General features: G+C 39.0%; 1 protein-coding gene across 4 annotated transcripts in view; it reads right to left on the reverse strand.

The window, feature by feature from the left end:
* osbpl9 (oxysterol binding protein-like 9) overlaps positions 1-13,738 on the reverse strand; it is a 104,460-nt gene that overhangs the window by 55,157 nt on the left and 35,565 nt on the right. For all 4 annotated transcript variants that reach the window (XM_062039224.1, XM_062039222.1, XM_062039225.1 and 1 more), the window contains one exon: positions 2,828-2,904. In XM_062039224.1, the coding sequence (XP_061895208.1) occupies positions 2,828-2,904 (77 nt within the window). The remainder of the gene's footprint in view (positions 1-2,827; positions 2,905-13,738) is intronic.

Consider the following 13,738-nt stretch of genomic DNA (forward strand, 5'->3'; position numbering starts at 1 on the left):
TATCATACTGCTGTGATTATATGCATCAAGTGTTCATTCAAGGCTAAGACAAAATATTGCGATATATATCGTGTATCGCGATATGGCTTAAAAATATTGAGATATTAAAAGAAGGCCATATCGCCCAGCCCTAGCTTCAAGGTTAAGAAGTTTCAGGCCCCCATATTCATAGTCATTGTACAAAACCTTTCTTTTAATCTTTTCTGGTTTGCCGTCCCAGGCAAAATCGAAGACCCTCCGCTCATAAACCTTAAAAAAGTTTTGTGATGGAGCTGGTAATGACAAAAACAAATAAATAAATTGAGGAATAATTAACGAGTTGACAATAGATATTTTACCATACAAGGTTAAGGATTTCTCTTTACATAATTGCATAATTTTATCCATCTTTCTTAGTCGATTATCATAATTTACTGAGCCTAGATCTTCCAGATTCTCTGGGACAACAACACCAAGTGTGTTAACTCGTCCATCTGTCCACAAAACAGGCACTTTGCATTCAATTCGAAAGGATGTTCCCTTTAGATTTCCGATCCTTAATATTTTACATTTATCATAATTAAGCTTAAACCCAGATTGCTGTGAAAATATGTCCAAAAGATTAAGAAGGTTTCGCAAACAATGAGGATTGGGGCTTATAAAGAAGCTTGTATCGTCTATATACATTGTTATTTTACTTTCAATATTATTATTACTGAGCCTTTCAATATTCTATATTCATAATTTCAATATTTTATATTTATAATATTTATAATATTGGAGTTAGTAAACTTTACAAGCATAGGTCTAGCATCCTCCTTGCGTTTGCCAATCCTGTGTGCTCGTTACATCTGGATCCTCTTGACTTCTTCCTCCGGGATGCCGAGTTGCTCCTTCAAAAAGGCTCTGACGAGGTTCTCTGCGATGCTGTATGTTTCTCCTCCATCTTCGCTAATCCCCATGATCAGCAGGTTGTTCACATGCTCCTGCAGCGGAATTCCAACAAATCCGCCTTTAATTTCTCGTTCTCCGTTGTCAGTCTTGTAGTTTTGAGTTTCAGGCTTGTTAACTCAACTTTTAGCGTTGTCTGTTCCTTTTTTATCTCCACCATTTCAGCGTGATTGTACTCGACAGATTTTTTCAGCTCTGAGACGTCAGTTTTTAGTTCATCCAAAATGTCCAGTTTTCCAAGTTTTTCCAACCATAGCTTGCAACATTTTTCGATCGTCCGGAGTAAACGTTGCATTTTCGTCCAAATCACTAGAGGACAATTGATTGCTTGATTGATTGATTGAGACTTTTATTAGTAGGTTGCACAGTGAAGTACATATTCCGTACAATTGACCACTAAATGGTAACACCCGAATAAGTTTTTCAACTTGTTTAAGTCGGGGTCCACTTAAATTGATTCATGATACAGATATATACTATCATATATACTATCATCATAATACAGTCATCACACAAGATAATCACATTGAATTATTTACATTATTTACAATCAGGGGTGTGGAGGGGGGGGGGGGTATGGACATCAAGTAGTGGACATAGAGAGAGAGAGAGAGATCAGAAGGCATAAGAAAAAGAAAAAGTATCTGCATTTGATTGTTTACATTTGATTATTAGCAATCCGGGGAGGGTGTTAGTTTAAGGTTGTAGCTGCCTGGAGGTGAACTTTTATTGCGGTTTTGAAGGAGGATAGAGATGCCCTTTCTTTTATACCTGTTGGGAGCGCATTCCACATTGATGTGGCATAGAAAGAGAATGAGTTAAGACCTTTGTTAGTTCGGAATCTGGGTTTAACGTGGTTAGTGGAGCACCCCCTGGTGTTGTGGTTATGGCGGTCATTTACGTTAAGGAAGTAGTTTGACATGTACTTCGGACGTGTTTAGATTCCTTTGATCCGCGTTGCAGGGGAACAATGGGTCACTTGGCGTTCGAGACACCTTATCTTCAGCCAAATCACCCTCGTGAGGAGTATATATCTCACCTATTGCAGAGAGGTGGATATATACTGTATAACGAAAACGACTTCAAATCTTGTGTCACTGGCGCTTTTATGCCATTTATAACATTACATACTGGGACTTGTGTAGAGACGGTCTCAGCTCACGTTGCTCACGGCGGCCATCTTCAGACTCCTCGCTGATTGTATTTCTTAATAGTATGGTCATAAGATACAAGCACATTCTACACCAACAACACACATTTAAGATAATAATTTGTTGAGGAAAAATAAGGCCAGTATGAGCTACAATGTTGAGATGACCACAGAAAAGCCTATGTCCTTTCTTAAAAAATTGATAGAGCAGGCAAATGTAAGAAAAAATAGAATTTTTTTTTAGCAACCCCTTAAGATATAAATTAAAATTGATCCAGCAGCTTTTGAGTCTCACTGTTCTTTGGACCTTACCTTGTTGTTTGCCATAATCCAACTGTTGATGATGTATAAAATAGGAGTAGTCGCTCTTCATTGTTCAAGTGTAAAAGCAAATAGTGTACTCGAACAGACTAGGTAAAACTGCAAGTGGTAGTCATTATAATATATAAATAAACTTACAGATGACATCACGCTCATTCGGGTCACACGTAGATCCGAACAAACTTAAATTGTAAAATGTTGCAAAACCACATCTATTAAAGTAAACAGACAACTAGAGTTCATGTATATTGTTTGCAAATGGTAAACTACAATGCAAACATCGAGACAGAAGTTTGCATAAATAGGCATTAAACATAATGAAGACCTACAACTAAACAGGCTTTTTTCCAACAGTTCGATGGATGGATGACACTTAACAGTATGCACATAAAGACGCATTTTATGCAAACTTGTGTTGTTTCTTACCCGGAGCTGGAGGGTGTGGCGCAGGATGGTTCCCTCTAAGGCATGGATCCACTTCTCTCGCTCATCTGCATCCCGAGCTGAGGCCGCAAGCATACAAACACGCCCAGTGAGCCATGTTTCTTACACATAAAGATACAATATGTGATGATCACAAAAACATCTTTAAAAAACAAGAAAAGACAGACTCTAAAAGATACTGGACCTAAAGTTAAAAGCATCTCATTGTAAAAAGCGGCTTACTTTAAAACAGAAAACTTATAAAACGAAGGTTGTGAATTATATTGGCTCACATGTATATGCTGCTGTTGTAAATTTTCCGATAGGGCCACGTGGGGTTGGTTTGTGAAATAGAGCAGGACAAAGCTGCACCCTGAGTATACACAACACCCGCATGAACAAACTGCCTGTGACATTGAACACTGAGCCAATACAAGACACGTGCCTCACACATGTAGTGCCAGGGGCATAGAGAGATACAATTATTCACAACATCAATCGAGCACTCTTTTTGTTTTTTGGATCGCTTGGACCCATAATGCCAGGTCATTAGTGTTTCCCACAGAAAGCCTGCATACTGTACTTACGGGGTGTGGCCAGGGGGTACTAATATCACATCATATAATTTTCATAATCGATGATGCATATACTGTATATTTTCTTTAAAAATGAACAAATACTCTGCAACATATATTTAAAAAACACATCTGTTAGTAGTATCATATGTTTTCATATATTATATAATTTTGCTCTATTTTGTAATTGTTGCTGCTTATTTTATGACTACAATATAACACAGGCTGCACTTTGTACACCCCATGTTTATTGACATATATTATTCTGCCCTGCCTGGATGTAGGATTTTTTTAAATTACCAGTAGAGATGAAAAAAACTATTTGAGGTTATTTATTAATACAATAGTGACCACAGTTACTGTAAAACTAAGCACACAGATTAAGTGCACGTTATAATGTTGAGTCAGCAATAGTTGATCAACAATAGTTATAACCTGAAATAAAGAAATGCATGATGTAGATAAAGTTTAGCACATTGACTTTGGCTACAACAATAGTTATTTTTTACACTATATCCATCCATCCACTTTCTACCGCGTGTCCCTTTGGGAGTCGCGGAGGGTGCTGGAGCCTATCTCAGCTGCATTCGGGCGGAAGGCGGTGTATACCCTGGACAAGTCACCACCTCATCGCAGGGCCAACACAGATAGACAGACAACATTCACACTCACATTCACTATATATACTATATATATACATATACATAACCCAAAACCAGTGAAGTTGGCCTGTTGTATAAATCGTAAATAAAAACAGATTACAATGATTTGCAAATCATTTTCAACTTATATTCAATTGAATACACTGCAAAGACAAGATATTTAATGTTCGAACTAAGAAACTTAATTTTTTTTTGTAAATAATCATTAACTTAGAATTTAATGGCAGCAACACAAAAAAAGTTGGCACAGGGACATTTTTATCACTGTATTTAATTCCTTTCCTTTCAACAACACTCAGTAAACGTTTGGGAACTGAGGAGACCAATTTGTGAATCTTTTCAGGTGGAATTCTTTCCCATTCTTGCTTTATGTACAGCTAAGTTGTTCAACAGTCCACGGTCTCCGTTGTCATATTTTACGCTTCATATTGCGCCACACATTTTCAACGGGAGACAGGTCTGGACTACAGGCAGGCCAGTGTAGTACCCGCAGTCTTTTATTACAGATGTGTAAGTTACCCATGCCTTGGGCACTAACACACCCCTATACCTACTCAGTGGCCTAGTGGTTAGAGTGTCCGCCCTGAGATCGGTAGGTTGTGAGTTCAAACCCCGGCCGAGTCATACCAAAGACTATAAAAAAAATGGGACCCATTACCTCCCTGCTTGGCACTCAGCATCAAGGGTTGGAATTGGGGGTTAAATCACCAAAATGATTCCCGGGCGCGGCACCGCTGCTGCCCACTGCTCCCCTCACCTCCCAGGGGGTGAACAAGGGGATGGGTCAAATGCAGAGGACAAATTTCACCACACTTAGTGTGTGTGTGACAATCATTGGTACTTTAACTTAACTTTAACTTAACTATACCATCACAGATGCTGGCTTTTGAACTTTGCGCCTATAACAGCCCAGATGGTTCTTTTCCTCTTTGGTCTGGAGGACACAACGTCCACAGTTTCAAAAAAATTTGAAATGTGGACTCGTCAGACCACAGAACACTTTTTCACTTTGCATCAGTCCATCTTAGATGAGCTCGGACCCAGCGAAGCGTTTCTGGGTGTTGTTGATAAATGGCTTTCGCTTTGCATAGTAGAGTTTTAACTTGCACTTACAGATGTAGCGACGAACTGTAGTTATTGACAGCGGTTTTCTGAAGTGTTCCTGAGCCCTTTACACACTGGTGTCGGTTTTTGATGCAGTACCGCCTGAGGAAATCGAAGGTCACGGGCATTCAATGTTGTTTTTTGGCCTTGCCGCTTACGTGCAGTGATTTCTCCAGATTCTCTGAACCTTTTGATATTACGGACCATAGATGGTGAAATCCCTAAATTCCTTGCAATAACACGTTGAGCAATGTTGTTCTTAAACTGTTTGACAATTTGCTCACGCATTTGTTCACAAAGTGGTGACCCTCCCCCCCATCCTTGTTTGTGAATGACTGAGCATTTCATGGAAGCTGCTTTTATACCCAATCATGGCACCCACCTGTTCCCAATTAGCCTGTTCACCTGTGGGATGTTCTAAATAAGTGTTTGATGAGCATTCCTCAACTTTCTCAGTCTTTTTTGCCACTTGTGCCAGCCTTTTTGAAACATGTTGCAGGCATCAAATTCCAAATGAGCTAATATTGGCAAAAAATAAAGTTTGCCAGTTCGAACGTTAAGTATCTTGTCTTTGCAGTCTATTCAATTTAGGTTGAAAAAGATTTGCAAATCAATGTATTCTGTTTTTATTTACGATTTACACAGATTATATATATATATATTTATAAATATAAATTAACAAAAATATGTTTATTTTAAATATTTTCCTTAAAATATGCTCTGAGGCTTTAAAATGTATTATTCGATTACTCGGTTAATCAAACAAACCAGATAAATAAATAATAAATGATAAGTGGGTTATACTTGTATAGCGCTTTTCTACCTTCAAGGTACTCAAAGCGCTTTGACAGTATTTCCACATTCACCCATTCACACACACATTCACACACTGATGGCGGGAGCTGCCATGCAAGGCGCTAACCAGCAGCCATCAGGAGCAAGGATGAAGTGTCTTGCCCAAGGACACAACGGACGTGACTAGGATGGTAGAAGGTGGGGATTGAACCCCAGTAACCAGCAACCCTCCGATTGCTGGCACGGCCACTCTACCAACTTCGCCACAACTTGATTACTAAAATAATCAAGAGCTGCAGTACGATTGTGTCCATTAGGGCTCAATGGCTTGTTGGCTCATGAGTAATTCACTAACCCTCCATCCATCCATTTTCTACCGCTTGTCCTTCTCGGGGAAGTGCTGGAGCCTATCCCAGCTACACTCGCAAGACAAAATCCCGAAAAGACAGTGGAAAGAGGATCAAGAAAAAAACCTGAGGAGGGGTTGATCCTCTTGTTGCAAACAGTGGACAAATAGGACAGGAAGAAGGATAGTGACGGTCAATAAGAGGTAAATCAGAGCAGAGGAAAGGAGAATGCTAAAAGGCTCTCAGGTAACAGATGCAATGCCTGTAGAGAGAGCCTAATTAATAATTGATGCTCCTCTAAATAAAAAGCACAGTAGAAACAGAAACACAATCTAAGCTTGCATAGCAGCTGAATAATAACCGTAATTCCGTATGTCATATATCAGCATAGGGCTGGGCGACATGGACCAAAACTGATACCACCGTATATTTGGTCCGAAAGGCTGCATTTTTTTTAAAAAAACGTGCAAAGTGCTTCAAGGGGAACTGCACTTTTCTTTGGAATTTTGCCTATTCTTGACAACCATTATGAAAGAAATGATGGATGGGTTTAAAAAAAAAAAAAAAGCTTTCTAAATAATAAATAAATGCGATCAAAAGACCACTTACAATAGAGCCTATGGGAGCCGCTCTATTCTGCCTATAAAGCCCTTAAAAACATCCAAACACCTCTATCAAGGTTTTATGTACATGCTGTAAGTATATACAGTATGTAATGTAGTAACGAAAACATTTATAACAACATTTATATTTACGTATTTTGATCATTTTTAGCATACACGGCGCATTGATTTAAAAAACGCAATGTTCGCTTTTTTTTTTTAACATTACGGATCACTGCAGACTTTATGAGAGACAATTAACATAATAAAACATAAATTACTGTATACGGTCTGCTGTCATCAGGATGTCGACTGCTAGGATGTTCATATATTCCCATTTAAAGGGAGGCGGAGCAAAGCGTCTTTTTGTGTCCCTCTCGCCATTTCCGAGTCCAATTAGGCTGTCAAAGTGTACCAACTTGTTGGAATACATCCACAGCCTTCTTCTATTCAGGTGAGAGGCAGGATTTATGATTTACAATAAACTTCCAGGGAGCAGGGAAGCGAGGAAACAGCAGACCACTCGATGTAAACATTACACACAAGCTTGTGATCACGGCGCTGCTATAAATAGTTTGTCTGTGTTAGCGCTTATAATAACAATATTACTAATACTTGGTGAATATGCAAGTATTGTTGGCACTTTTTGGATGTTCTTTTTATTGGATTTTCTGGGCGGAACAGAGGACCGCCCATTGGCTATACTTTAAGCGGAATTTTATTTACAAGTTAGATAGCATTAAAAAAAAATCCATTAGCCATGTCTTTCATAAAGATTGAGAACGATAAGCAAAATTGTAAAAAAGTGCAGTTCCCCTTTCCCCTATAAAGGTTGCCCAAGTGTTTTATGGCTAGATAACCAGTGTTGAGAGTACTGTGATTAATTGTGTTCTAAGTAGTAATGGAGCCAGAACACTGCCAGTAAGATTTGGTATCAAACAAAATAATTGACATTGTAAAAAAAAAGTTGTATTGGCACCGAAACAAGTTTTGGCAACAAATAAATGCAAACGTTGAAAAAATACAATATTTTTGGTGGATGTTTTCGATGCCAATATTCCTATTTTTGTACACTTTTATTGTTTTTGTGTGTTTCAAAGGTTTTTATGATCGCTTCTCTTTTTAACGATCTTGTTACCTTTTTTTCGGTTTAGCTTCTTTCTTTTACGGTATCAAATTAATGGCAGCGTTTTAGCACGAGGGGCGGGTGCCTGTGGGCGGGGCTTATATAAAGTTTACACAGAAGCAGTTTTACTGGACTGTAAAACCACCGTAGAAGAAGAAAGGAGGACTGATGGCGTCTAAATCAAGTGTAAAAGTCATGATATACTTGTGTTAACCTCGCCTTACTTTGAGGATGTAGTGTAAACGGTACATAAATTGATGTATTTTCAAACCATCCATGTTTGTCTCTACATAGTCGTGATATTTGGTGAATCTCTGTATGGAACAATACTTTTTTACATTTCCACGCGGAGAGAAAAGAGAAACTTTAAAATGTAGCTGTATTTATTCATTTAAAACATTTAACACCAGACATTTAAAGCTTGGAGTGACAAAAGTAACCAATTTCTGTGAAAATACAAGACTTCGACTATTATAATGTTGAGCATCCTCTTGTTTCAATCAGAGGGAGCCGATCATATCCAGGTTGTGGAGACAACTTCATGCCCAAACTTTTTTCAGTATTTGGAATTAAAACCTTACATCTGATCTATCTTTTTCTTTCTATGTTTACACCTAAATAGGTGGACTCATGTCTTATTGTTTTGTATTGTACTGTCAAGTATTATTTTGACTTGTATAAACAATGTGCTGAAACTACCGCTATTGTGATTAATGTCCTGCCTTAATTGCAAATAATACCAAATAGGGGAGTACATTCAGATATCCTAAATGATATTCTACATAGTATTTACATATACATCTGAAAGTAAAAACTACAACATATTTTTAAAACATCAACTACTATAATGTAAAACTGAGGGATTATTTAAAATTAATTAAAAAAAATAGGCTGGACTTTTAGAGGAGATCTTTCTATTAACTATTACATGAAAACATTTAAAAATAATATCTGAGTAGTACTTTGTGATGTTGCTGTATGTAATTCAACAAGAAAGACAGACAATTTCTGCCTTTGTGGGACATCTGGAATTTCTTCATAGGCGTGAACTACAACTACAACAACTACAGAACATCATCCAGTGAGCAAATATGATGGTTGCCTGCCATGTTACATTTTATTTAAAAAATGTAACAATCATAATAAATCCTCTATACTCTGTATCATAACTAATACATATGAGTAATTGCTTTAAAGTTATTTGATTTGCTTTGTAAAGAGAATGAGAACATAGTAATAAATTAAACATTTAATAAATAACATAAATATATACAGTGTTGGATCCACTGTGGACTGGACTTTCACAATGTTATGTCAGACCCACTCGACATCCATTGCTTTCGGTCTCCCCTAGAGGGGGGGGGGGTTACCCACATATGCGGTCCTCTCCAAGGTTTCTCATAGTCATTCACCGACGTCCCACTGGGGTGAGTTTTTCCTTGCCCGTATGTGGGCTCTGTACCGAGGATGTCGTTGTGGCTTGTACAGCCCTTTGAGACACTTGTGATTTAGGGCTATATAAATTAACATTGATTGATTGATTGATAAATATATCCTTATATCCTTAGTACTGAAATCAACTGCAAATTTAAAACCAATTGTGAAACAAAGTTGACCAGAGTGCTTTAAGGAGCCAAAGAGTAATAAAGTAGGTCACTGTAGCATGTTTACAAATACAAGATTTCTCTCTTAGGAGGAGAGGAATCTGCCGACAGCAAAACATACAAGTCTACTCAAGATAAATGTAAAAAACAACTTTTGCTTAATAATTTAATATTTTGAAGATTTTTTAAACTTAATTTAGACGCCCTCTGTCCTCCTTTCTTCTTCTACGATGTTTTACTTGCATGCCCAAGTCCAGTAAAACTGCTTCTGGGTAAACGTGTTATAAGCCCCGCCCAAAGGCGCCCGCCCCTCACGCTAAAACACTGCAATTATTTTCATATCGTTAAAAAAAAGAAACCAAAAGAATGAAACAAAATCGTAAAAAAGAGAAGCGATCATAAAAACCTTTGAAACACACAAAAACAATAAAAGTGTACAAAAAAATTATGAACAACAGCATCGAAAACATCCACCAAAAATATTGTATTTTTTTAAAGTTTGTATTTATTTGTTGCCAAAACTTGTTTCGGTGCCAATACAACTTTTTCTACAATGTAAAAAAAAAATTAATAATTAGCGAGCTGTTACAATGTCAAAGCAGTTTTCGTTCATTTTGTTCATTAACGTCAGGTTCATAGCCTCAAACTTGTGCGTGGGAAATGAAGGAGCTTCTACTCGCTCACTGCATTAAAACCCGCTGGCTGTTAAGTTTAAAACTATTTTTCAGCCACAGAGGCGCTATATTACAGTAGCTTAGTTCTTACAGGCTTTCAAGCAAAGGTGTCGCTAAACATTTGACACACACGAGCGAGCAGCATAGAGGAACTATCACTAGCTGCTTATGCTAAGTCCATTACAACTTGTGAACAACAAACAGATGAGATTAGTGATTGAGTCGCCACAAGAAGAGATACACATTCTCAAGGAAATTTTGGTGTATGTGTAAATAAAGCTGGAGTCACTCAACAATAGCCAAATGAAGTCGCTGACCAAAGCATTGCATCACTCGGGAGTCGAAAAGTCGGTGCGGGGGTGCCATAACAAAAAGTCAGCTGTCGCAAGCTACGGCGAAAAAGCTAAGTACTTTCATTCTATCGGTGTGCTTCTAAATGTTTTACAGCTTTCCTTATTCCTTCTAAAACATATTTTGTAGTCTTATCAAACTTACAAAGCACCCATTTTCTGTCTCACCACCTCTCTCTGAGCTAGCAAGCTGCTAAGCTAACGAAGCTAAGCTAGTCACGATCCAAAGCAACTACGCTCTGAAGGCATCTGCTCCCTCACGCCTCTGCGGCTCTTCGCCTACAGCTTCGAAAACAGCAAGAACTCGACTCGGTGAAAGGAACAACGTGAGTATGGCTCCCTGCTCTTCGTGCTCCGTTCTCATGGATAGGTTGTCCCTACTAGAGGACCGTGTCCGCCAGTTAGAGCAGAGTCATTCCGTAACTTTAGACGCCGCGGACACGTTTGCTAGCGTGAGCAGTAGCGAGCTGACTAGCCCAGCGTGTACCAGCTCTAAGCGGCCTACAAGCTACGGTGAACCGGTTGAGACACATATTAGATTTAGCCCTTTAGCTAGTTCTACACCAGTCTACTGGACACCGCACTTTAGTCACAGGGGACTCCATCACCCGGAACATACATCTTAGTAAACGAGCCATAATTAAGCATATTCCCGGGACCAGAGCACCTGATATTGAACCTAGTCTTAGGGAGCTGACTCGCAACAGGCCTAGTAAACACATACGACAGGCTAATCACACCACTAGCTACGCAAACATAGTTTTACACGTCGACTCCAATGACACGACGATGAAAAAGTCTGAGATTACAAAGAGGAACATAGCTCAAACTTGTAATCTCGCTAGAAAAATGTCTCGGCATCGAGTACTTGTCTCTGGCCCCCTGCCTGTGAGAGGCAATGATGCAGATTAGTCTCGCTTAACAAGTGGCTGGCTCGTTTTTGTAGAGGACAGAGACTAATGTTTATTAATAATTGGCCCTCTTCTGGGGCAACACAGGCTTGCTGAGGAGGGACGGCCTTCCACCTGATCGGGAAAGCGCTATCACGCTTTCCAAAAATTAAGATTAGCTAGTGGTTAGAGTGTCCGCCCTGAGATCGGTAGGTTGGAGTTCAAATCCCAGCCGAGTCATACCAAAGACTATAAAAATGGGACCCATAACCTCCCTGCTTGGCACTCAGCAACACGGGTTGGAGTTGGGGGTTAAGTCACCAAAATGATTCCCGGGCGCGGCGCCGCTGCTGCCCACTGCTCCCCAAGGGGATGGGTCAAATGCAGAGGACAAATTTCACCACATCTAGTGTGTGTGTGACAATCATTGGTATCTTTAATCTTAAGAACCCAATCGTATCAATCAAAGTTAATCAAAATTTATTTATGTAGCGCTTAATCACAAGTGTCTCAAAGGGCTGCACAAGCTACAACGACATCCTCGGCTCAGATCCCACATCAGGGCAAGATGTGGGCTCACAATGTAATCTCAAAGATGTGGGATATCAATTCCTAGATGTGATCGAAATTATTTACGGCGCACTACACAAAATTAACGTAACGTTATCAGTAACAGTACAACGGATACCAATAAAACGTGCCTCAAAACAGCCCACAACCTATAGTATGGGCTTTTTAAACATCAGATTATTGTCTCCCAAAACGTTATTAGTTATTGAGGTCATTAGAGATTTGGCTAAAATCAGATCATCTAAGTAATAAATATAAATCATTTGAGGTCATTACTATGAGGTCTGTCACACTGCTACCTCTCTATCTAGCTGTTAACTATCGGCCCCCTGGGCCCTATTCAGACTTTATCAGTGACTTTTCAGACTTTTGTCGCTGATCTAGTGACGCACGCAGATAATATAATTATAATGCAGGATTTTTATTACCATATGAATACCCCGTCAGACCCTCCGTGCGTGGCGCTCCAGAATATAATTAATAGCTGTGGTCCTACACAAAAATTGCAACGCATTGCAAAGGTAATACGATAGACCTAGTCCTTGTCCAGGGTGTCACCACCTCCAAAGTTATGGTACGCCCGTACACTAAAGCAATGTCTGATAATTACCATATAAAATATGAAGTTCTGACTCATTGTCAATAAACTACCAATAACCAATGCTTTAGCAGCCGCAACATTAATGCTGTCAAAACTACGACTCTTGCTGGCCTACTGCCTTTGGTAATGGCACCATTCCCAAATTATGTGGGCTCTATCGATAATCTCACTAAAAACTTTAACGATGCCCAGAAGAAACCAGAGCTCTTAAACTATCATGTAGTTAGCAGGAACGCAAATGGCGTGCGACTAAACTTGAGGTTTTCCCTCAAGCATGGAGTGATAGTTTAATAACTTATAAACACACGCTTACCTTAGCTAAAACTAAATACTCCTATCTCATCCGCCTCGATAAAAACAATCCTAAATATATTGTTCGATACAGTAGCATCGCTAACCCACCAACGGGCTCCCTCCACCTACTTGGCTGATGATTTTATGAAATTCTTTACTCAGAAAATGTAATTCATTAGAAAGGACATTAAAGATAATGCGTCCCAGCTCCAACTGGGTTCTATTAACACAGATACCTTTGTACAACGGATATTACCCTCCAAAATAATCTCTTTCATTTTGATGACTTGTAAATGGGACAAAACAAACATTTAATAAACCCTCTTCCTGGGAAACTTATCAAGGAGCTGTTTGCAATATCAGGACCATCAGGGTTAAATATTATTAACTTATCACGTTCCTCTGGCACTGTTCCCCTAACATTCAAAAAAGGAGTTATTCATCCTGTGCTCAAAAGACCTAACCTCAATCCTGACCTTATGGTAAACTACCGGCCGGTGTCCCATCTATCCTTTATCTAAAAAATCCTTGAAAAAATTGTTGCACAGCAGCTAAATGAACACTTAGTGTCTAACAATCTCTGTGAACCCTTTCAGTCCTGTTTCAGGGCAAATCACTCTACGGAGACAGCCTTTCGCAAAAATGACAAATGTGCTATTGCTAACTATGAATGCTGATGCCTGCTACTTGAACTTAGTGCTGTTAGATCATAACATTCTA

This window comes from Entelurus aequoreus, linkage group LG27 (genome assembly GCF_033978785.1).
Source record: "Entelurus aequoreus isolate RoL-2023_Sb linkage group LG27, RoL_Eaeq_v1.1, whole genome shotgun sequence".
In the NCBI taxonomy this organism is placed as follows: domain Eukaryota; kingdom Metazoa; phylum Chordata; class Actinopteri; order Syngnathiformes; family Syngnathidae; genus Entelurus; species Entelurus aequoreus.